This window comes from Grampus griseus (assembly GCF_964374135.1).
Source record: "Grampus griseus genome assembly, chromosome: 13".
Taxonomy (NCBI): Eukaryota; Metazoa; Chordata; class Mammalia; order Artiodactyla; family Delphinidae; genus Grampus; species Grampus griseus.
In genome coordinates, this window is record NC_139007.1 from 45,608,890 (window position 1) to 45,632,784 (window position 23,895).

The 23,895-nt window shown below is 35.3% G+C and overlaps 1 protein-coding gene across 1 annotated transcript; it reads right to left on the bottom strand.

Annotated features, from left to right (window-relative positions):
• Nucleotides 1–241: 241 nt before the first annotated feature.
• Nucleotides 242–23,289, bottom strand: ZUP1 (zinc finger containing ubiquitin peptidase 1). The gene is made up of 10 exons (XM_082668943.1): nucleotides 22,992–23,289; nucleotides 21,171–21,746; nucleotides 18,149–18,259; nucleotides 16,298–16,419; nucleotides 14,538–14,706; nucleotides 8,107–8,295; nucleotides 7,654–7,819; nucleotides 4,853–5,004; nucleotides 3,551–3,771; nucleotides 242–2,055 (listed from the first exon to the last, which is right to left on the bottom strand). Exons 2-10 carry the CDS (start codon nucleotides 21,730–21,732, stop codon nucleotides 2,008–2,010), a joined length of 1,740 nt encoding a protein of 579 aa, XP_082525069.1. The 5' UTR covers nucleotides 21,733–21,746; nucleotides 22,992–23,289; the 3' UTR covers nucleotides 242–2,007.
• Between the last annotated feature and the right edge of the window lie 606 nt (nucleotides 23,290–23,895).

The following is a 23,895-nucleotide window of genomic DNA, read 5'->3' on the forward strand; positions in this document are numbered from 1 at the left end:
GGCTACTGTTAAAAACTAGACATTGCTCCTGAAATCTTCACGCTTACATTCAAGGAGGGAAACATATAAAGGTAGATAATTCGAATAGCAGGTATTGTGATACAAATATTACACCATAGGACAGTGTCTGTCAAACTCTGTGGTGAAGAACCAATTAAAAAAAAAACAACTGCTAATCCATGGCTATTATCTGTGTAAAATAGAATAAAAGTATGTCAGCAATTGTAACTTCTATAATTATCTTGTCACAGACTGGCGGTTTGCAGCTCAGCAATCTATACTTTGAGAAACGTTGCTTATCAAACACTTAGAAGGTGCATTTAATCCAAACTTGAGCAGTTCAGGAAGCATTTCTAAGCAGAAGCCCTTCTAAGAGGAGAACTAAGGGGGTAAAGGCCCTAGGCAGCACCAGCTGTATTTTGGCAAAGGTCTCTAGGCTGAAAGGAGTGAAACTTTGAGAGTGGGGAGAGATGAAACTGGAGAGGTATGCAGGGCCCAGATTGTGTGGGATGTTTGGATTTTAACAATGAGCAATGAAGAGGACTCAACTGGAAGTCACAAAATCGCATGTGTATTTTAGAACGGTTTGCCTTCCGTGTGGAAGATGGACTGACAGAGGATCAAGACAGGGAGCCCATTTAGGAGGTTATTACATTGTCTAGGTAAGAGATAATGATGGCATGAAGGAGCGTAACTGCATGGGAATATAGAGTAGAAACCTGTTTACCAGTCTGGATGACAGAATATTAGAAATGATAGCTTCCAGAATTTTCCAGCTGGCAATATTATTTTTTAAGACTATGAAGGTTATGGTTTTGTCAGTTCTTGCTGTTAATACACACTATTTTTTTTAAACATCTTTATTGGAGTATAATTGCTTTACAATGGTGTGTTAGTTTCTGCTGTATAACAAAGTGAATCAGCTATACATATTATTCATTCTTGGAGTGCAACTTTCTGTATTTGATGCCATAAATAATATTTATAGAACTTCATTCAAATAAGTTCTTGTTCATTTTTTCATGGGGCAGTAGACACTTATTGCTTTTCTTTTTTGTTATTTAATATTCATTTCTTCATCTGCCCGGATTTCCTTTTGAGAAATTGCCTCTGTCCCATGGCATACAGTCACATGCTAATCAGATGTGCCCTCTCTGGAATCTGAAATTTGAGCAGACATTCTACCTCTGCTCCTAACCTGATTGACCCTGCTGTAAATTATGCCATATTCCAGCCCCTACTGTTGCCTTTGTTCTAGCAGAGTTCCCTAGTTACCTATGGATTCTGTGAGCTTCTGATAATTTGAATGAATTCTCTTCTGCTTAAATTGGCCAGAGTAGGATTCTAGCTTGCAACCTTACATGGCAAATCCAACAGAATCTGAAAGTTTCTTTCCTACAGGACACATTAAACACAACACTCTACATCACCGTTGTATAAGTACGAGTGTAAATATTTAACAAAAGCAAATCCCTCTTTTTAGAGCTATGCCTATTAAATATTAAGGTTATTTCTAAGTAGTGAGGAGGGAATTTCATTACATATATAATACAGAAGAAAGCAGAATGCTATAATGGTAAGAGCCTGGAGGTGAGCAGTCTGGGTTCACACTCTGGATGATGACCACTTTCTTGTGCAAATTACTAATCTCTCAGAGTTTCAGCTTCCTCACAAGCTAATAACAGTACCTGTCTCACAGAACTATTTTGGAGATTAATTAATACACACAAAATACTGCGAATACCTAACACAAGTAAGAACCCAATAAATAGTCATATGACTATAATACAAAACCAGTTTCTGAAACATGGATAAGAAATATAAAACCCACAATGCAAACAAGATATTTTATTGGAATATCTACTAAACAATGGAGTACTAAAGGTATAATTTAGAATTTTAGAAATTAAATGGAGTATTTAGAGAATTCATATGTTGTATTAAAAGTTTAATATCTGAATTTGGAAAATAAAGTAAAATTTCACAATCACTGAAATGCTTACTTCTTCAAGGGATCTTCTCGGCTGTAAAGACTTGAGAAGCTTGTCTCCTGGCCTTGAAAAGAAATTTAAAAAAATATTAGTAGTAAGGGAGAAGTCAATTAATTAAAGTATGTATTAATTTTATAATACAAAAAATCTGGAATTTTTTCCAAGATAATGAAAATTCCTTAAGGAATATTACAACTTCAAATTTAGGAAATTAGGAAAAACATTTTTAAAGCCAAGCCATTAAAAAATTTAAAAAAATTCCAGATAAAGACAAAACACAAAGGATTAAAAAGAAAATAACACCTTTTTTATGGAATAATGAATCAAAATTAAAAATCCTGGCTCAAAGTCAGAGAGAGGTAAAAACAGAGAGAAGGAGAGATAGAGATGGGGCTACAAGCAGAGAACCACCACCAAGGTCTCACTTTCCAAGACCAGAAAGCTAACAGCTAAATAAAATGTGCAGCTAGCCTCCATGATATTGGGTAGGCCAAAAAGTTCACTCGGGCTTTTCCATAACATCTTAACCCCACCTATGATGTCAAAAGTTATCGGTATATTGGTGAACAAGCATCTTGGTATTTTGTAACAGTTAAAATGAACCTCTAACTTTATTCAGCCAAATTAATGATAGGGTGAAAAAAATGAATGCAATTTTGGTATTTAAGTCATTGCAAAGAAACCTCTAATGTATCGTAATTAAACTGAAGAACGTCTTAAACAGTCCTTGCCTGTATATCCCAAGTTGTGATGCTGAAAAGATTACTCTAGCTCTATCTCTCATTTCAAACAATTTTAGTCCTTTCCCTCATGATCCTATTATTCTTCATAAACGCTCCTTTCTACTGCTCTATCTCTTCTCTCTTTAGAGGGAAACAAATGTGAAGTACTCTAATAGGGACATTTTTTTTTTCTTTAAGATTTGAGAACTGTGCATTTTCTAGACTTGATATGCTACCACATAGCTTCAGTTTATACAAGTGGAGGGTTTCCAATTCCTAGGAATTCTTCTATAATGTACTACTCATCACTTAAATGCAAGGGATAAAGAGGTAACTGTATTGAAGTTAATTTCTGGAATTGTATATATCCAATAAGTAAGTGTATGTGTCCTATTAGAGTACTTCACTCTCTCAATAGTGTGATATATGTATCTCCAATAGTTCATCCAACATATCCAAGTGCCTAACACAGAGCCTCAGGAATCACTAGAATCACATTTAATAAACAGTAATTATGAGACCAATATGAGTTAGAACTCCTTGGATTAAGTTAGCTTTTTCTTACCATATATGTTGCCATTTTTCATTACTCCCCTGACATTAAAAACTAAATTATGTATTATAAAATTAAATATTTTTGTGAAGCTCTAAGTAAAATATTTGACAAAATTAGGTACCATTTGAAATTTAAAGATGTTCATTCCAGAAATTAAATGACATACAAAATATCTTTGCCAACCTAATGTTACAGAATGAGGTGTTAGGAGTTAGCTAAAAATTTTATACTCTGAAGTCCAACCTGTCCAAGCTTCACATAATAAATATTTAGATACTTACAATTTTCTCCTCTGAAGAAAGAACACCCTCTACTGCCACTATCTGGTACTGCTTATGTTTTAAATTCCCCACAAATTTCCGAAGTTGCTTGACACTGCTAGCTTCCATGTCTTGTTTTAAGAGTTTCTGCATTTCTCGAGAAGGACATCCAGGATCAAATACTAGTAAACATAATGTTCGGTTTTTTCTCTCTTCAATTCCAACAACTGTTTGACTATGACCTATCAAAAAATCAAGTAAGAGCTATATATATATGTATGTGTGTGTGTGTGCGTGTGTGATATCTACTTATATGTAGCTATATACAGATATGTTACTATATATACACACACACATATAGACACACTATATACACTTTCTATATATAGTGTGTGTGCACATGTGTATTTAGAATATAAATACAGTCAGTCCCTCTGACATATAGGTTATCTGAGTTCTTTCAGTTCTAAGACACTTTCAGTTTTCTTTGTTCAATTTTAGTTTTCTAAAGGCTTCATGGCAAAAAATTCTACTTTCACTATGCCGTATATTTTAGTTTTTCTTTCCTAATCCCATAGTCCTTCTTATTCAAATTATCTCAGATGAATGGATTTGAAATTTACCTACTGAAGAACAAAAAGTCTCATGGTTCCAAAAGGTAAACAAGAGTCAATTTATACATACCAGAACTTCAATGGGAAGGGCTTAAACTTTCTAGCTTGTATCCTGAACAATGCAATTCCTAATATTTACTTCTCCTTCCTCCTGTCAATCCAAATCATCCATTTGACAAATTTTATGAAATATCCATATGCCAGGCACTATTCCATGCAGTTAGTGATACAAAAGCAAACAAAACAAACACTTCTGCCTTCATGGAGCTTATATTCTAATAGGAAGGAATTCTCCACAAACAAGGTAAATAGGTAAAGTTTATATATATCATGTTAGATAAAGAAAAATAAAGCAGGGAAGAGGGATAGGAAATGCCATTGTTGGAGGGGGGTAGAACAACAAGATGAATTTTTTAAAAAGATGGTCAGGGAAGGCCTCACTGAAGTGAGGTAAAGCCTTGGAAAATGTAAAGGATGAACAATAAAGGGAGAGTGAACCAGGTGGCCCTGAAAATACCAAGGACATCATCCATTACTAGAATGTGTCATGATGACAATACAGCTCTAAAAATAAGAGTAATGTCACAATACTCCTCTCCTCCCATTAATTATCAGAATCTTAACGTATCCTAAAGCAAAAGCCAATTGCCTGTCTCATAAAAATAAATTGTCTTATAAGTTATACTTAGTATCTGTAAGTTATACTAACCTTGATGTTGAAGATAGATAGGAGGTTTAGATGTAAACAGTACTTTCGGACTCCCTTCTCTCTCTGAAGAATAGTAGCTCAATATCCATTCAAATAAGCGAGGGTGTGTACCCAAAGGGCCAGTTGACTTGTGAAAGTCAATAATACGACACCTATAAAAAAAATTGACAAAATGGATTATTTAGAAAAATATTTAAAAAAATTTTTTCATCAATGGAGTTATAAAATACAAAAAATTCTTAATTTAGAATTAATTTTATTTCATCATCATTTTCTTAAGAAGAAATAAAAATTTTATTATTTATCGGAAAACTTATTTTATGAGGAAATTATTTAAATAACTTTTAAGGTTGATGACAGATATAAAAGTTACAAAAATTTTCTGACATATAAAACTTCCATTAGTAGTAAATGAGGGTCATACTTGATTTTTAAAAGTCTACCTATAACCTGAGACATAGGGACTTTTACTCCAAAGTCTCTAAACCCGATGATCAATTAGAAGCCGACCTCTAATTATAATTCCTCAACAGCCATTTGAAGCTATCAACAATATCCTAAATATTTTTCCTGTCAGTTCTCTCAAATTTCAATAATAGACAAGAAAAGAATACCTGTAAAGATCATAAAAAACCTGTATGTACCCCCATCTATACATCTATCTATCTATCTCCTATTTGGCAACAGACCATGGTGGTACTGTTTCCTCAAGAGGAAGTCAACCATGAATAAACCAAACTATTTTAAACAGGAGCACTATTTACACTTCTCAACAACTATTTTAAAAAAGGTCGAATATAAGTAAAAGCAATTAATATAGAGTCATGAAGCTTAAGGCAAACTTTCCATTAAAGATGATCATAAGCATCTATCTCCGATGTCTCTTGAAAGCCGAGGTCCGCCAGTCAACTTTTTAGTGCCTCATTCTTCACTTTAGGAACAGACAGCTAAGGATTTTTAAAAGTTACAAGAAAGCCTTCCAAATGGAAAAGACTAAAATAAATAGACATGAAAGCAATTTAACATGGAGGATACAGAAAAATGCAAGGAATAGAAAAAAAGAAAATGTTGGAAAAAAATTTTACAACCATAAAAGAATACGATGGTATGAAATTACCCCTTAAAATTAAAAACATGATTGTTAAAATAAAAATTTCAATAGAGTAGCTGGGAGATAACGTTGAGTAAATTTAGATAGTAAAACAAAATCAAAGAAAGTCAAAGAAGTTCAGTGGCCAACTAACAGGAGTTCCAGAAAGAAAAATAAAGAAAATGGAGGGATCATAATTATCAAACAACATTTAACCTCTAAGCTCTTACTACATGTCAGTCATAGTCCTAAGGACATTATTATCTCATTTAATTATCACTACAACTCTATGAAGCAGTAACTATTTACATGTTCTTTTATCAATGGTGGGACTAGGACAAGTTAAGTCGTAGAGCTAGTAGGCAGAAAGCTAGAATCAATTGTAGGCAATCTTACTTCAAAAAGTCTAAGCCCTTAACCACTATACTGAGATCTTATAGCCTACAATTCCAGATTCAAAAGGAAAAACAAATGCCCAACACAATGAATCAAAGCCCCACATCCAATGGTGAATTTTCATAGTATCGGGGCTAAGAAAAGATGCAAAAAAACTTCCAGAGAAAATAAATAGGTTATACACAAAGGAACAAAAATCAGATGGCAGCTTACCTTCTCTTTAGTAATACTGATTGCTAGAAGTCAACAGAGTAACAACTTGATCTGATTTGAAAATGATTTTGGATTAAGAATAATACAGCCACACAAACTATCACTTACGTAATAAGACTAGGTACCATTTCTTAGAAGGCTAATAAAGGAAGTGTTCAAGCAAAAGAGAGTAATCCAAAAAAGAGAGACACATGGAATCCAGGAAAAATCCAGGACCCAATTCAAGAAAACAGTGAAGAAATGCAACATGATTAGAGCTGTGGAAGGGATCTAGAAGGCAAATAATGCAGACTAGAGCAGAGGAAAGACAGCTTCAAGAAAAAGGTGTCCAGGAATAAGGAGCACCTCAGATTTCATGATAAATGGAGTTTTTGGAAAAATTTGACCATGATGCAGCCAAACTGTAAAACGGAAAAGGAAAGGCAATTCTTACCTCAAAGAAAATTTTAAAAAGCTTTTCAGGAAAGATATAAAATCAGCAATGAATAATATTTACACAGTCATGATGTAAACCCTGACTTTAACTTAATAAAAACTGAGATTTAACCATATTACAAAAATTGAGGGGAAACAGATGGGAGATATAAGGAGAATGCAATAGACAATGTCTAAAAGTGACAAACCAAGAAAGGCCATGAAAGCATATTATTTAAAAACAATGTAAGTGGGCTTCCCTGGTGGCGCAGTGGTTGAGAGTCCGCCTGCTGGTGCAGAGGACACGGGTTCGCACCCCGGTCTGGGAAGATCCCACATGCCGCAGAGCGGCTGGGCCTGTGAGCCATGGCCGCTGAGCCTGCTCGTCCCAAGCCTGTGCTCCGCAACGGGAGAGGCCAAAACAGTGAGAGGCCCGCGTACCGCAAAAAACAAACAAACAAACAAACAAAAAAAACAATGGAAGTGACAGCTGCCTCTGAGAGACAGGACTTGAGAATAGATAAGAGCATGAAATGGGGAATGAGTTGCTGGTTTTCATTGTAAGTCTTTCATTTTAATGCTACTTAAATTTTATTTTTTAACTATCCCTTTGATAAAAAAAAAAACCACAATAACAAAAATTTCCCAGATATGACAATAACATTAACTTGGTTTTTTAGGTACATACTTTATCCTTAGGGAGGTCAGAAGTGTATATACTTCACATGCTCCAATCCAGGCCTTTGTTCCCTGTAACCTGTTATTAAGTTGAGAGGCACCCTGGGGATCAAAACCTTCCTTCCATGCATCTTCAATCATAGACTGAATTTTTGGAATGCAAGGAACCGACATACCTAAAATTATACAAAGCAAATATGTAATATGACAGTAAAGTACTGAATAATATCATTTAGCAGTACACCATACATTCTACAGGAACCTACAGTTTTTATGCCATTATTTCTGACATCTTCTACCATATCATTTTCTCTTCCTTCAACCAGAATTCAGGTTTTTAATGTAAATATCCACTAAAATACATCTTTATTAAAGCTATTAATTGTGCCTACTATATATTAATTCATTCCACATCAAATGTACTTTATCAGATGATAAGTTCAGGGTATCGTATTTCACATACCTTTCAAGCAATCATCATAAGCATCATTTTGCAATAATGATGAAAGCAGCATTTGGAAATTTCTGTAACCACAACCCCAACCTTTGTCACCAAAAGATGACTGAAAGTGATCCACTACTGTAGAAAGCCACACACGCCTCACATCTGTGGCAGCATTCTGATAATACCTATAAAGTGCTTCCATAATTCCTAAAGTGAAAAAGAGATTTAGAAAGTTTAGAGGGATATCATCTTTCTATGGCTGTCTCATATATTTCTAATATCAACCTCTTTCTCAAGGGCCACATCTAAATCCTGTTGATTCCATCTTCTTTATCTTTTTACTGATATAATCTTGGTTATTGTCCTGCTTATTTACTACTATGAGAGTTTCCTAATACTAGCATATTACTTATTATGCTGAATTGAAACTGTTTGCTTCCTTCACTTCTGCATCTGCAGGGCCAGCACATAAAAGTACACTGCTGAATGAATGTTCTTGACCCCCCATTTTATTATACATTCTGCTGGACATCATTCTTTCTGAAGCTCAGTCCTAGTCAATTTGCTCTCAATTTAAAAACTTCAATAGCTTCCTATTACCCATGGAATAGTTTTAATCCATGGTATATGAAGCCCACAGCAGGCTATCCTCTAACTTATCTTTATTTCAAACCACTCTTCTTGCCACAATTTTGGCTGTGGCCTAACTGAACATGATTTTGACCATGGAGTTTTCATTCAATCACAATATTTACTAAGCACTTTTAAAATACTTAGCACTATGCTAAGCATTGAGGATACAAAGTATTATGACAATATTCCTTAAAACCTCCTGGACCCAGATTATAATAAGTGCTATAGCATGAATAACAAGGTGTTAGGACAGGGTACATCTGATTCTATCCCTTTCCTCCTTCTAGTAACTCTCCCTATATTTCAAAATCCTACTGATACCTTCAGAAGCAAATGCTACAGTCTTTGTAAACACTTTTCCTGATTCCATAACCCCAAACAAAAAGGTCCTCTTTTTCTGAACAATCACTACATTTTACTTGTGTCTCCTAGGTACTGGTCATATTTCATGGCAGAATTCTACAGTTCTTTGTGTATACTTTACAGACTCTGGGAAGCTTATTGGCAGGAAAATCTTATTTGGATAGCCCATACTTTCTCACATAGAACATGGCACCAAAAAGGCAATCACTAAATACTTTACTTGAATGAAGATTATCCTATAGGAAAATGGGTTTTTGTCTTTAAGAAGGCAGAGTCAATAAATCAAAACAATTAAAGGAACCAAGAGTTGTAGCTGTGCCTACACTATGAAGGACAGAAATATAGACCATTATAACCATTTCCAGGGAACTTAAAAAGATTAGACTCACCGTCAAGAAAAAGAACAATTAAAATGCTATATAACTGAGTACTAAATGTTGTAGCATGGAATGGGTACTCTAGGAATTCAGAGAAATTAATGTGAGATTCAGTATCACAGACTTTGATAAAGAGATCAAGATTTGAGAGACATTTAAGAGTGAGGTGGAATAATAGAAAAATAGGGAAAAAAAGTAATGTACATTCTAATATACTTTGGCATAGTTACTACTAACTCAATGATGCCTCATTGTGTATGTAATACTGTCCTAGTAACCACATCATAGCACTTGCTTTTAAAGGAAAATTTCCTCATAATTAAAGTTCTTTATTTCTTCGCACCTAAATGTCTTTAGATATTTTCCAAGATGAATGTACCTTCTGTTAAATTCTATTCTATTCTATATAGAATATAGAATGTTAAAATAATGAGACTCTTCAAATGAGAGCAGCTTCAATTAACATCTGCATAACTAACAAAAAATACAAATTTTATTTGGAAGTCCGGATTTCCTGGATCTGGATTTCTTTTTCCTTCCCAAGGTTAGGGAAGTTTTCAGAGAGCCAGTGTCTCCTGGAGGGGAGCCTTACACACGGCTGGTGTCCTGGTTTTTACGCCTGGTACCCCAGCTTTCACAGCTGCCACCCTGACAGCCTGATTCTGGTGGCCAGGAGGGCTTGCATTCCTGGGTCTCACAGGACTATGGCAATCGGGAAGACAATTCTTAGAAGGCCGCCATCTCCAGGGCACTGCACAGACAAAAAACTGAGGCATATCCCCAAGTCTTTCTCTGAAGGCAGCCTCTTTCTTTGTCTTAGAGATTCAGCCTGGGAGGCAAGCTTCAGGATTGGCACATATCTAGTGGACTAGGGAGCTGCTCTCAAGGAACGAAGGCTGTGGATGCCACCTTGGCATTCTCCCTCTTACTCCAGCTTACCAGTAACTTCCAGAAAAGAGCCCATACACTTGTGTGCAACCCTGATTTTTGCGATTGTCACCCAGGGGACACTGCCATATCACCTGGTCAGCAGGCCTTATACTAGCAGTCCAACAGGACTGTATATATTTGTATACTTTTGAAAGCTGTTGCAGCCACTATTGAAAACAGTATGGAGGTTCCTCAAATAAATAAAACTAGAACTACCATATGATCCAGAAATTTCACTACCATATGACACAGCAAGCCAATCTGTTTCAGAAGAAAACAAAAATACTAACTTGAAAAGATATATGCACCCCTATGTTCACTGCATAACGGTTTATAATAAACAAGATATAGACCCTAGGTGTCCACTGAAGGATGAATGGATAAAGAAATTGTGGTACACATACATACACGCAAAGGAATGCTACTCAGCCAGAAAAGAGAATGAAATTTCACCATCTGCAACAACACGGATGGACCTGAAGGGTAATAACGCTTAGTAAAATAAGTCAGAGAAAGACAAATACTGTATGTTATCACTTATATGAGGGATCTAAAAAATAAAACAAAGGAATGTAACAAAACAGAAACAGACTCACATATATAGAGAACAAATCAGTGGTTAACCAGTGTGGAGAGAGAAGGAAAAAGGGGCAAAATAGGGGTAGGGGGTTAAGAAGTACAAACTACTACGTATAAAATAAATAAGCTACAAGGATATATTATACAGCACAAGGAATATAGCCAATATTTTATAATAACTTTAATCTAAAAAGTACTGAATCACTATGTTGTATACCTGAAACTAATATAATATTGTAAATCAACTATACCCCAATAAAAAAAAAATTAATGTAACAACAACAACAAAAAACAAAATGAGAAGAGATAACACACACATACATACATACAATGGAATATTATTTAGCCACAGAACAGAATGAAATCTTGCCATTTGTAACAGTGGAGGGACCTTAAGGGCATTATGCTAAGTGAAGTAAGTCAGACAGGGAAAGACAGATACTGCATTATCTCTCTTACATGTGGAATCTAAAAACACAACAACAAAACAACAACCACCACCACAACAAAAACAAGCTCATGGGTACAGGGAACAGACTGGTCTTTGCCAGAGGCAGGATGTGGGGGGATGGGAGAAATGAGTGAAGGGAGTAAAAAAAAATCTTTAGCACTAAATCGATTACTTCTAAATAAAAAGGACACAGTACATTACAGGTCAGTGTTCTTCAATCTTTTACAGATATATTTATTTTAAATTATACATACACTCCTATATTCTCCAGTAACTCTAAAACATATGTATAAACAGAAATTAAAGGATACCATAAATTAAAGACAAGTAGAAGTTCTAATATTTTCTTCCTATATACCCTAATGCATCATATTACACATCTGCTGGGAAGTCCTATCCTGTATGGAAACTTTCTGCAGGGAGACCCTTGAAGTATAAAGACAGCCTTCAGAAACAGACGTATGGATATATGAAAATATGACATATGTGTTACAAATACATGGAGACAGTACAGATTTGCTAAGTGGTACTGAGATAAACAAGCAATAACAACTTAGTATTATAAGTATCACTACAAATAAGGGGCAAAATTAGATCCATACCTTCTCTTTCGCTCACTCAACTTTTTCCCTCCTTCCCTCTCTCTCACACAGACATATGCACAAATAAATTCCAAGTTGATTAAAAGTCAAAATATGAAAAGCAAGGTATAATTTTTTTTTTTAGTAACGGCTACTTTATTTTATTTTATATTTTTGGCAGTGCCGCTTGCGGGACCTTAGTTCCCCAACCAGGGATCAAACTTGTGCCCCCTGCAGTGGAAGTGCGGAGTCCTAACCACCGGACCACCAGGGAATTCCTGAATATGAAAAGCAGGCATAAATTTTTCTTTTGTTTTGTTCTATTTTTTTTAATTTTAGTTTATTTGATTGAAGTACAGTTGATTTACAATGTGTTAATTTCTACTGTACAGCAAAGTGACTCAGTTATACATATAATATTCTTTTCCATATTATGGTTTATCACAGTGAGTTGATTTTTATGTGCTAAAATCACTTCCAGTTGGCATAAAAAAATACCATGATCTATGTGAAGGAACTATCTTTTTAAAAAAATATATACTTTTTTAAAAACTTTTTATTTTATATTGGAGTATAGCTGATTAACAATTTTGTGATAGTTTCAGGTGTACAGCAAAGTGATTCAGTTATACATATACATGTATCTATTCTTTTTCAAATTCTTTTCCCATTTAGGTTGTTACATAATATTGAGCAGAGTTCCCTGTGCTATACAGTAGGTCCTTGTTGGTTATCCATTTTAAGGGTATAAATATTTAAAGACAATATAAAGGGATATGTTTATGATCTCAAAGATGGGGGGGTTTCTTAAACAAGACACTTAGAAAACAAATAAAGGGAAAGATTAAGAAATTCAATTATATTCAAATTTAAAATTCTGTCTAATTGAAGACACCATGTACAAAATTTAAAGGCAAATTATAGATTTGAAGAAGATATTTGCTCCTCATATAATCAATGAAGAATTAGTATCCTGAATACTTAATGGACTTCCAAAAATCAATAAGAAAAGGACAAACAACCCAACAGAGAAGGGGAAAAGGAAGGGACTAGGTTATTTACAGAAGAAACTAACTCAGGAGTAATCCGAGAAATACAATTAAGAGATGTATCCTCCTCTCATGCCCTATTAAATGGCAAAAATTAAAAAGTGTCACGATACAAAGTATAAGTCAGAACACACTGATGCTAATGTAGATTACAACCATTTTAGAAAACAACTCCATAATACCCTTAACAAAGTTAATTATGCAAATACCCTTTGATCTAGTATTTCCAGTCTGGATGTTAGAGAAACTCTTGAGGGGGAAACCTGTTCACAATTTGTAAGAATAAAACACTGGAAACAACCTAAGTATACAAGGAAATTCTATACAGCAATCAAAATGAATGAAGTACAGTTATAAGAATCAATATATTTAAGCAAATTCAATTAAAGCATACATATTGTATACCAATTTACACGTAGTTTAAAATATAAAAGATTATGTATTATTATGGAAACCTACATATAAGATAAAATTATTAAAACATAAATGAGACTGATAAATACCAAATTCAGGATAATGATTCCCTTTGTGGAGGACAGAAATCAGAATGAATGAGGGGTACGCAAGGGGTTTAAAATACATATGAAAGGGTTTACAGGTTTAAAACATTAAATTTCATAAAAACTGGGTGGTGGGAACAAAGCTGTTTCCATATAATTTGGTTTTTTTTTAAACTATACTAACAGACATGTTAAAAAAAAATGTTAAAAACATCAGGAAAAATGGCATTCTTTGCAACAAGACAGATCTGATTGTGAATACCAGCTGGGCCAATAACTAGCTATGTAACCTTACCTTGGGAAAGTAATTTAACCTAAGTCACAATGACCTCATCCAGAAAAATCGAAGAGTACACAAGATTTTTCTTTTGAGAGTTACATGATACAATATATATAAAGGTCTTAGTATCTAAAACTGTACTGAACAATACGGTAGAAACTATTTACAGGTGGCTATTTGAACACCTGAAGTGTGGCTTGTCCAAACTGAGATGCCCTGCAAAGTAAAATACACATTGGATTTTGAAGAATTGTAAAACATCCCATTAACAGTTTTTAATACCTATTACATGTTGACATATTATGGACACGCTGGAAAAATATTAAAATTAATTTCACCTAGTCCTTTTTACTTTTTCTAATGTGACTACTGGAAATTTAAAATTATTTATGTGGCTCACATTCTACTAGACAGCAATTGTCTAGAACATAGTAAGCACTTAAAAACTTTTCTAAAAGGTTTGTTTCCAAATGTCAAATAAATTGACACAATATAAAAGTGAATTATTTTTAAGTGAATTATTTACTATAAAAATAAAAGTTCAGGAGTTTTAAAACAACAAACAAAAAATTACTTGAACACACAGTCTCACCTAAAACTATATAAACTATGGGTTATGAAAATTACACAAAATTCAAATAATTCTGATTATTACTTCAGTGTGTATGGAATATTAAAACCATGATTTGGATGTTTAAATACTCACCAGAAGTTTTTGTTTTTCCATCATCAATACCAATAGCTAGTGATTCCATCATATCAGCTTTTCTTCTATGAAATTCAGATGGATGCATTCTTCCCCTATTTACTTCTATCTCCATATTTCGTAGCTGCTGTTGCTTGTACCCTCCAGAATTATTTAAACCATATTGTCTCTATTGAACATAAAAACAAATGACTTAATTTTTATGTCCCTTTACATTAATGAGGATGGAAACTTCCCACTATTTTTTATATCTGGAAATATATTTTGAAACATTCTGGTTTATAGACATTTATACAAGTCAACTTAAAGATTTTTATGAAAAATAAATCACACACAAAAAAATCCCTAAGTTAATAGCAGCCTTTCTCTACAAACAACCATCATGGTAAGAGACTTGTTTTCCTTGTAGTAGGGAAAGTAGAGAATCCTGTCTTCCTACTAATGGTACTGTGAAAGGCAGATGAGTTCTGACCACATTGCTGATTTTTTCAAGACAACCTGTCAGTACTTGTTATTTGGTTCCTAGGCTAGCCTACAAAGGCCTACTTAATCCATAATTCATTCAGGTATTCATTCTATGTAGTGAATGAACTATGTTTTTGCACACTGACAATAATATGTTAAAACAGCCCCTATGGAAAACATTTCTGAGATCTGAAACAAGTAACCTGCAAACTTACATAATAAACTCCCTTAAACACCGAAAAGTTTTTGTATTGATAAATGTTTCAAAATTATATAAGGCAAAGACGACTTAGGAAAAGCCAACTTTCTTTTCTCCTCTGAATCCTGGTGGGAAAATAATTTTGCAAATAAATGAATCATGAATGAGAAAAATAGCCTAAATTAGATATTCCAAAGGAAGAATAGCCATGTCTAAGATACTGGAGAAAAAAAAGTAAGAGGTCAAATAAGATCAGGAAGATTATGATATGTACAATGCATATTAGTATTTTAAAGGCTTTGAGAAGACCCCAAGTACACAAACCTGTTTAAGTGGACACTTTCAAACCTATTCAATCATAAACCCTTTTTACTCATACATTACCCTATTAGCACATAGAAAAAGAACACTCAAAAACTATATGAGCATTATTAACACAGATGACATCATAGTCTACAGCAAATTAGGTCTGAAAAAAGTAGAAAAAGATGTTAAAATTTTTAATGCATTAAAAATATAATAGATGCTACCAGTTTAGTTCAACAGATACCACCACTCACCTAAAAAAAATGAAGTCTCAAACATCATCAAAAAGCATTTTCCATTAAAAATGGTTCTTTCTAAATGCCTGAATTGCAATCACTAAAAGAATTTAAGACTCAGGAGACATTAATTCTAAGTTTCTGTTTTAAGTACCTATACAAACACTTAAAATTCCGAGTCTCAATTTCCTAATTTTTCCCATTGACATAGGTTTATATCCAGGCTTTACCATTTAATACTGCCAAACCCTGAGCAAGTTAAGCTACTTAAGTACTTTATGTCTCCATTTCTTCATCTTCTGTTAAAAAAAAAAGTCTAAAATAACTTCATGGAGCAGTGAAGATTTTAAGATACTTTATACAAAGTGTTCACCCTAGTACATGACCAGAATGAGTACTTATAAATGGTGGCTGTTATGAACTATAAAAAATATATGTAAAAAAAAATTTTGTATAATAAAGACAAAAATAATAGGCTGAAGGCTTGATAGCATGTTTGAAAAATAAGAACTCTAACCAAACCAAAATAATATAATTGCTATTAATCTTTGTACCTGCAGGTTCTGAAATTCTTCCATTTCTTGTCTTGATTCTTCAGATCTCCTCTTTCTGTCTTCTTCTTGTTGAAGCTGTTGAGCCAATTCCAGATCTCTAGAACACTGGACTCTATCCATACCTATTATACATTTTTAATGTTTAGAATAAAATAACTACTGAAATAAAGGCTCACTTATATGTTAATACATATTTTTTAAAAGGAGTAAATGCTATTATTTTGCCATTTATTCATGACTACGATGTCACAGAAACACTGAGAACAAATCTAGCAGAACTTGGACTGCTTCTGTAAGGGTGTAACCTCCACTTAAATCGCTAATACTCGCTGAGTGTTTAGGCTGTGACAGGCACTTCTTATTAATTATCTCATTTGGATCCTCATAACAACCTTAGGAAGTTAGGTATTATTATCTACTAAGGAAACCAGAACTTAGAGAAATTAAGTAGCACCCTTGAGCAGTGCCCCTCATTAACAAAAATAAGGCATATTGGTTTTTAAAAGAAATACTAGGGGGAGGAAGGAAATAATAAAGAAGGTAAAAATGTAAGTTTGCAAAGTACAGATATTAGATTGTAACTTAATTACAGTCTGACCCCTAAGCAAATAGTACAACTATGGAACATCTTGCCCTTTTTCCTCTCTACCCAGTGTCCCACAGATCCATTAGTGAGTGTCTTCTGGCCAGCATCTCCTTGACCTCCCAATTTGATGGTTTAATTATGTATTTGAATATTCTTTCTTTCCTTTCAAATCTCTCAGCCTCTGCTACATCTTCCTAATTTGTCCCTACTTCCACTGGTAGAAATATGCAATTCAAAACTGATTCTTAGCATACTTCTGAAGCTATCAACAGTGATTCACTCAGACCATATTTTTCTCTCATTACCCACTACAGGCTTACAGAATAATTTATGTACCCATACAAAGCTTATCATAAACAAAGTAAGAACTATTAGACTCTCAACTTCAGAGATTTATTCTTCCATAGTAATTAGTAAAGAACCACCACAGTAGAGAACTGTTCCATCTTTACTCCAGTAATTCTCATCTTCGTATTAGGCTGAGTGAGCAGGTAATGCTGTCCCTGGACATCACTAAGTGGTGCTAGGATCATTGATAATGAACACTAAAAACCCCTGCATTAACAGGAGATATCTATGTACCCTAAGAAACTGAAATCCAGTAGAACACAATTGGTTTCTCTTTAGGTCTACATTACATTTTGTTTCAATGGAATTGTGAAAATCATATAGGATCTTTCCACTTCTAAGGCACCCTCATGATTACTTAATCAATACCACTATTAAAAAAAATAGGGGACAGAGGAAAACTTTAGAATCTCTTATAAAACTAGTAGGTGGTAATAAAGAAACTAGAAGAGTATCTGAAAATGCACTTGAAAAACTTTTAAGTCTCATAGTTCATATTCTTTTTAAAATTATATGTGCCATATGGCAGCTTCCTAGTTCATAAACAATTTTTACTGACAAGATGCTAAATTCAACTACTTCCAGCTGCTGAAAGAACGGTCTCAACTTATAAATCAAAAAGATTTTTTAAATTGTACAATATTTCACTGTCTTCTAAATACTGATGTTCTAGGTCAAAACCCTGGATTCACACCCCTAGTTCAGTTGTTAGTCACAATAGTTCATCCTTTATAACTTTTCTGTGAAAGAACTTCTTTAAAAAGTTGAAGCGGTATTAGAATTTTTTAAGGGACAGATTTATTTTTAACCAGTGTGGGGTTTTTTTTCCCTCTATAACACTAATCTAAAAAGTAGATAGTATCCTAGGAAGTAGAAATTAAATCATGACATTCTTATCTTTAAACATATAGGCATACCTTGTCCAAAGTTGCTTTCTTCCAAATGCAAGTCAACATGTTCTTGGAGAATATGGTAATTTGTACAGATGAGCCCACACATAGGGCAGTCATAGAGTGGTTGATTACAATCTGTATTAGAGATATAATTTAGTTGGTTTGATTTTTAAAACCTTAAAATTTTTCACCCCAAGTCAAAGACTCTACTACCCACTAACTTTATTAAATAAGTAAAAGCTCTTTGTAGTTGGATTTAAAGCAATTTTTCTACTTCTAGGGTCAAGATGAAAGCCTGAGCATAAGCACAAACCTCTTACAATAAAGGAAAATATTAATAATAAACATTTAGCTCCGTAGTCAAAACAAGAAAAGAAAAGGAAAAAGGAAAATCAAATGGTAAGTAGAGACCAGTTCAGATATGGACTTTGGGGGCTGGATTCTCAGTACCCTCCAAACTGCGTGGTGACATGCAGAATTCAAGCATTCAGCAAAAAAGCAGGACACTGGGATCAAATGCCCTAGTTGGGAGCATGCCCAAGACAGAAGAAATGGTACCTCTACAAGACCAAGACCTGGCTGATACTGGGTACCGAAAATGTTATTATGTTATTAGGGAACTGCAAATTAAAACAAGATAACACTACACATATATTAGAATGACCAAAATCTGGACCACTGACAACACAAAATGCTGGCAAGGATGTGAGCAAGAGGACCTCTCATTCACTGCTGGTGGGAATGCAAAATGGTACAACCACTTTGGAAGGGTTTCGCAGTTTCTTATAAAACTAAACACATTGTCACCATATGATCCAGAATCATGAATTCCCTTGTATTTACCCAAATGAATTGAAAATTTCTGTCCACACAAAAACCAGTACATGGACATTTATAGCAGCTTTATTCATAATTGCCAAAACCTGGAAGCAACCAAGATGTCCTTCAGTAGGTGAACAGATAAATAAACTGTGGCACATCCAAAGGAATATTATTCAACGCTTAAAAAAAAAAAGAATGGGCTATCAAGCCATAAAAAGACATGGAGGAATCTTAAATGTACATTACTTAGTGAAATAAACCAATCTGAAAAAGTGACATACTGTATGATTCCAATTATATGACATTCTGGAAAAGGCAAAAATATGGATAGTAAAAAGATCAGTGGTTGCCAGGGGGAGGGAAGGATGAATAGGTGGAGCACAGAGGAATTTTTGGGCAGTGTGACTATTCTGTATGATACTAAATACTAAATGGTGGGTTCATGTAATTATACATTCGTCAAAACCTGTAGAATAGGGCTTCCCTGGTGGCGCAGTGGTTGGGAGTCTGCCTGCCAATGCGGGGGATGCGGGTTCGACCCCAGTCTGGGAGGATCCCGCGTGCCGCGGAGCGGCTGGGCCCGTGAGCCATGGCCACTGGGCCTGCGTGTCCGGAGCCTGTGCTCCGTGACAGGAGGGGACGCAGCGGTGGGAGGCCAGCATACCGCAAAACAAACAAACAAAAAACCCCAAAAAAAACCCTGTAGAATATATAACACCAAGAGTGAACCCTAATGTAAACTATGGACTTTGAGTGATATTGATGTGTCAATGTAGATTCACTGATTTTAACAAACTATCACTTGGTATGGGTTGTTGAATAATGGAGAAGGTTGTGAGGATAAGGGGACAGGGGGTATACGGGTAATCTCTGTACTTTCTACTCAATTTTGCTGTGAACCTGAAACTTCCCTAAAAAATAGCATTTATTAGATTTCAAAAAATGAATTTATGCACTCTCCTTAACCTTTTATAGAAATTAACTCAAATGAATCAGACTTAAATGTAAAATTCAAAACTCTAAAACTTCTAGAAGATAACGTGGGAAAGGTGACCTTGGGTCTGGCAAGGAGTTTTGATACAACACCAAAAGCACAACCCATGAAAGAAGAAATCAAGTAAGTTGAACTTCATTAAAAGTAAAAACTTCTGTGCTGTGAAAGACACTGTTAAGAGAATGAAAAGACAAGCCTCAGACCAGGAAAAAATATTTGCATAAAACATTATCTGATAAAGGACTTGCATCCAAAATATATAAATTACTCTTAAAAACTCAATGGTATCAAAGAAATACATGATTCTAAATGTGTATGCACCAATAAAAGAGCCTCAAAATACATGAAACAAATCCTAATAGAGCTGAAAGGAAAAACAGACAAATACACAATTATAATTAGGGACTTCAACTCCCTTCCAAAAACCGGTAGAACTGCTAGACAGGAAATCAGCAAGGACATGGAAGATCTGAACACGATCAAACAACATACCCTAACTGACAAATATAGAACACTCAACCCAACAACCACAGAACACACATTTTTTCCCCAAGTGTCTATGGAACATGTGCTGAGATAGACCATATACCATACCTTAGGCCATAAAACAAGTTTCAAGAAATTCAAAAGAACTTAAACCATAAAGTTTGTTCTCTGATCATAACAGAATCAAACTAGAACTTGGTAACAAAATCTGAGTTCCAGACAGTTCAGATGCCACTGGGCTGGTGGTAAATAAAAGAATGGCCTCTGCAGGGCTTCCCTGGCGGCGCAGTGGTTGAGAGTCTGCCTGCCGATGCAGGGGACCCAGGTTCGTGCCCCGGTCCGGGAAGATCCCACATGCCGCGGAGTGGCTAGGCCCGTGAGCCACAGCCGCTGAGCCTGCGTGTCTGGAGCCTGTGCTATGCAACGGGAGCGGCCACAGCAGTGAGGGGCCCGCGTACCACAAAAAAAAAAAAAAAAAAAATGGCCTCTGCAAACTGGACTCTGAGTGTATTTCTCCTCAGAAAGTTTCTAAAACTATTTTCAATGTAGCTGAAACATTTACTATTTGCATCAAAACTCTTTTCCATTATTGTATTTTCATATTGCAATAATGGCAAATGAACAATGTTATAAACAAATTGAAAACACATTTGTAGTGATCTCATCTACAAATCAACTTTTGGGACACCACATATTAAACTGAGACTACTGTTACTTACTTATTATATAAAACGAATACTTTACCTTCTAATGGAGTGTCTAAAAGATCGGCATGCTCTGTTTTCACATGAGTTTCCATATCTTGACTACAATCTTCTATTTTTCCACAGAATGGACATTCAGGAGGACTATACATTGCTTCATAAATTGATCCTTTAATTTTGGTTCGGTCAGACTGTTTTTCCTTACTTTTCAGGAATTTTCTAGATTCAGTTAAGTTCTCTGAATGAAAGCCTTTATGTTTTAAAATACCATTGTTAGGCGGGCCTTGAGCTGAAATTTTCGGATGATTAGATGCACAAGCTGAATGAATACTTGAATTAACTTCCATTCTACACTGTAGGGTGCTGTCCTTCCTGCTATTGGAAGTTCCACACTGTACTGTATTAATCCTCTCAAAGTTTTTTTCTAGTTCATTTTGCTCAAAATGAGCAGTTTCAATATGAAAACACATTTCATCATAATTCACACCTGACAACTTGCAAAATGGACATGTAACTTCATTTTCCATGTGAACAATTAGGAGGTGAGTCTTCATGTCTGGTTCTGAGGTTACTGTTTCACCACATATATTGCAAGATAGCATGGTACAGCAGGTAACTAGAAAAGAATACAATATTATTTTAAGTTAGAAAGTAGAAGTTGAAGAAAATACATTTTATAAAATGATTTCAAGCAATTATATTTGTTATTTATAACTGGATTATTTAGATAAAGAAATTTTCAATGTACTTACTGTTCCTCAAATACACAAATTTATTTATAAATCACAACCAAAATTTCACTACTGTATTTCAAGTTTATGGTTTCGATAAAACAAAGGCAATAATAATGCAAATTAAAGTAAATAATTTTTCAAAAATTCCAAAAAGTGTGTATCTGGACTGAGGTAGAGAAAAAATAACGTTTATAAACTTGCCCAGGTAAAATAAGTCAAGTAAGAGAAAACAAAGAGAAGAAACCTTACCAACTGATATATCTAAATAAAAAACTTTAAAGTTATTAACAATGAATTGGGTAAATAAATCTTTATAATAGCAGTTAACAGTTAAAGAGCTTTACATGTATCAAACCAATTCAAGCATCATTATTATCATTCTACATGGAGAAAACCCTGGCTCAGATATGTAACCAGCGCCAGAAAATGGTTAGCCAAAATGCTAACCCAGTCACTCTCCAGAGGCTGTACTCTCCACCCAAAGAAATAAAAGCAGAGTGAGCATCATAGAAAACAGCACTGATTCCAGAGTCAAAGAGAACTGGATTATAATCTCAGGTTTCATAATTTTAGGTGAGACATCTCACCTCTTTGAGGTTCGGTCTACAAAACGAGTTGTACTAAATCAGCAGTCATTTCTGGGTTTTACGGACAAATAATGTACTGGCTACTGACACAAAGGTGATTTTGCTAAAAGTAATTTTCAAAAAGCAATCACCATCACAACCTTTCTACTACAGACTACCGTTCAGCTAAAAACTATTCAGAAAACAAACAGGAAATGAAAAATAAGAAAATTATTCCCATCATTTAAATAAATGTAGCTTTCTAAGAACTCCCAACTTTGTCCTTTTTTCCATTTCCCTTCAGGTAAGTGAAAATAGTCTCTGATTTTAGATGAAAATTCTCCCAAACCCCCAGTGGGAAGAACGTCACACGCAGAGAAGTTTCTACGTTCCCTGGGCTGGGACACAGCTGGACGCACAATGATGCGCTTCAACTCCCTAACACTTAGATCACAACAAGGGGATGAGAGAAGTACGGAGGCCGGCGAGAGGTGCCGGAGCCTACCCAAGGGTCCATGCCAGCATCCCGGGCCAGGACAGGAAACCAGCCCCGATACTAACTGGGTCAAAGCGTTGGGCCCAGGGAACCTGGGCTGGACGGTCACTTCCTACTGGCCTGGACAGCCGGCCACAGGCCGGCCACACTGCCCTGTGCTTGGCTTCCTCTTCGGATCCCGCGGCTGACGCCGTCTGGCTTGCGGGCAGAGGAGTTCGTGCGCGGCGTCGATTACCTTTCCCGGCCTAAAAGACTGAGGCAGGCCCTCTTTCTACCCAGAGACTCACGGTGAACCGAGAAGAGAACCAGGGACTCCGAAAAGCTTCAGCCTCCAGGAACGAATTCAAAAAAGCTCTTTTTCTATTCCCCGGAAGGGAAGGACTCCCAGCATGCACCGCTTCACGCCAATCTGGGTTGTAGTGCATTCTGGGAGTCGTAGTCTTTTTGCATCTTCCCGACAAGGTTCCAACGCCTAATTTACGAGGAGAGGGCAAGTCCCAGGGCATTACACGAATCCACAATACCCACTATCCAGGGCCTGACTGAGTAGCACTCTATTACGTTATCAATAAAGGGCTTATAATGCTACAGCGTGCCAAACTCAGAGCTATGGAGGATGACAAAGACACGTTCTTGCCTCAAGGTTACAAGATAACGCTATCTTGATCCCTGAATTAAAAATATGAAACAGCTCTTGGGAATTAAAAAATACAATAGCAGCATTTTAAAAAAGACATCAATGGAGAGCTGTAGTATAGCCCAAAAAATTTCTCAGAAAAGAGAACAAAAAGAACAAGAGATGGAAAACAGGAGTTTCTTCAGGGAAGGAATCGTGTTATTTATCTTGCATATTCTGTGCCTAACACTACATGTAGAAAACAGTCTGTTTTCAATACTGCTTGTTCAACCCCAGGGTGGATTACAAGTCTATATATGTGTTATAATAATTTAGAGTACTTTATCTGGAGT

What these genes read in the sequence shown, in the direction of transcription:
- ZUP1 (XM_082668943.1), bottom strand. Translation starts at nt 21,732, where the DNA reads ATGCTATCTTGCAATATATGTGGTGAAACAGTAACCTCAGAACCAGAC. An exon ending in TGGAAAAACAAAAACTTCTG is followed by an intron (nt 8,296 to 14,537) that starts GTGAGTATTTAA and finishes TTTTCACTTTAG; the next exon opens with GAATTATGGAAGCACTTTAT. An exon ending in CTGACCTCCCTAAGGATAAA is followed by an intron (nt 5,005 to 7,653) that starts GTATGTACCTAA and finishes TTTTTTTTATAG; the next exon opens with GTGTCGTATTATTGACTTTC.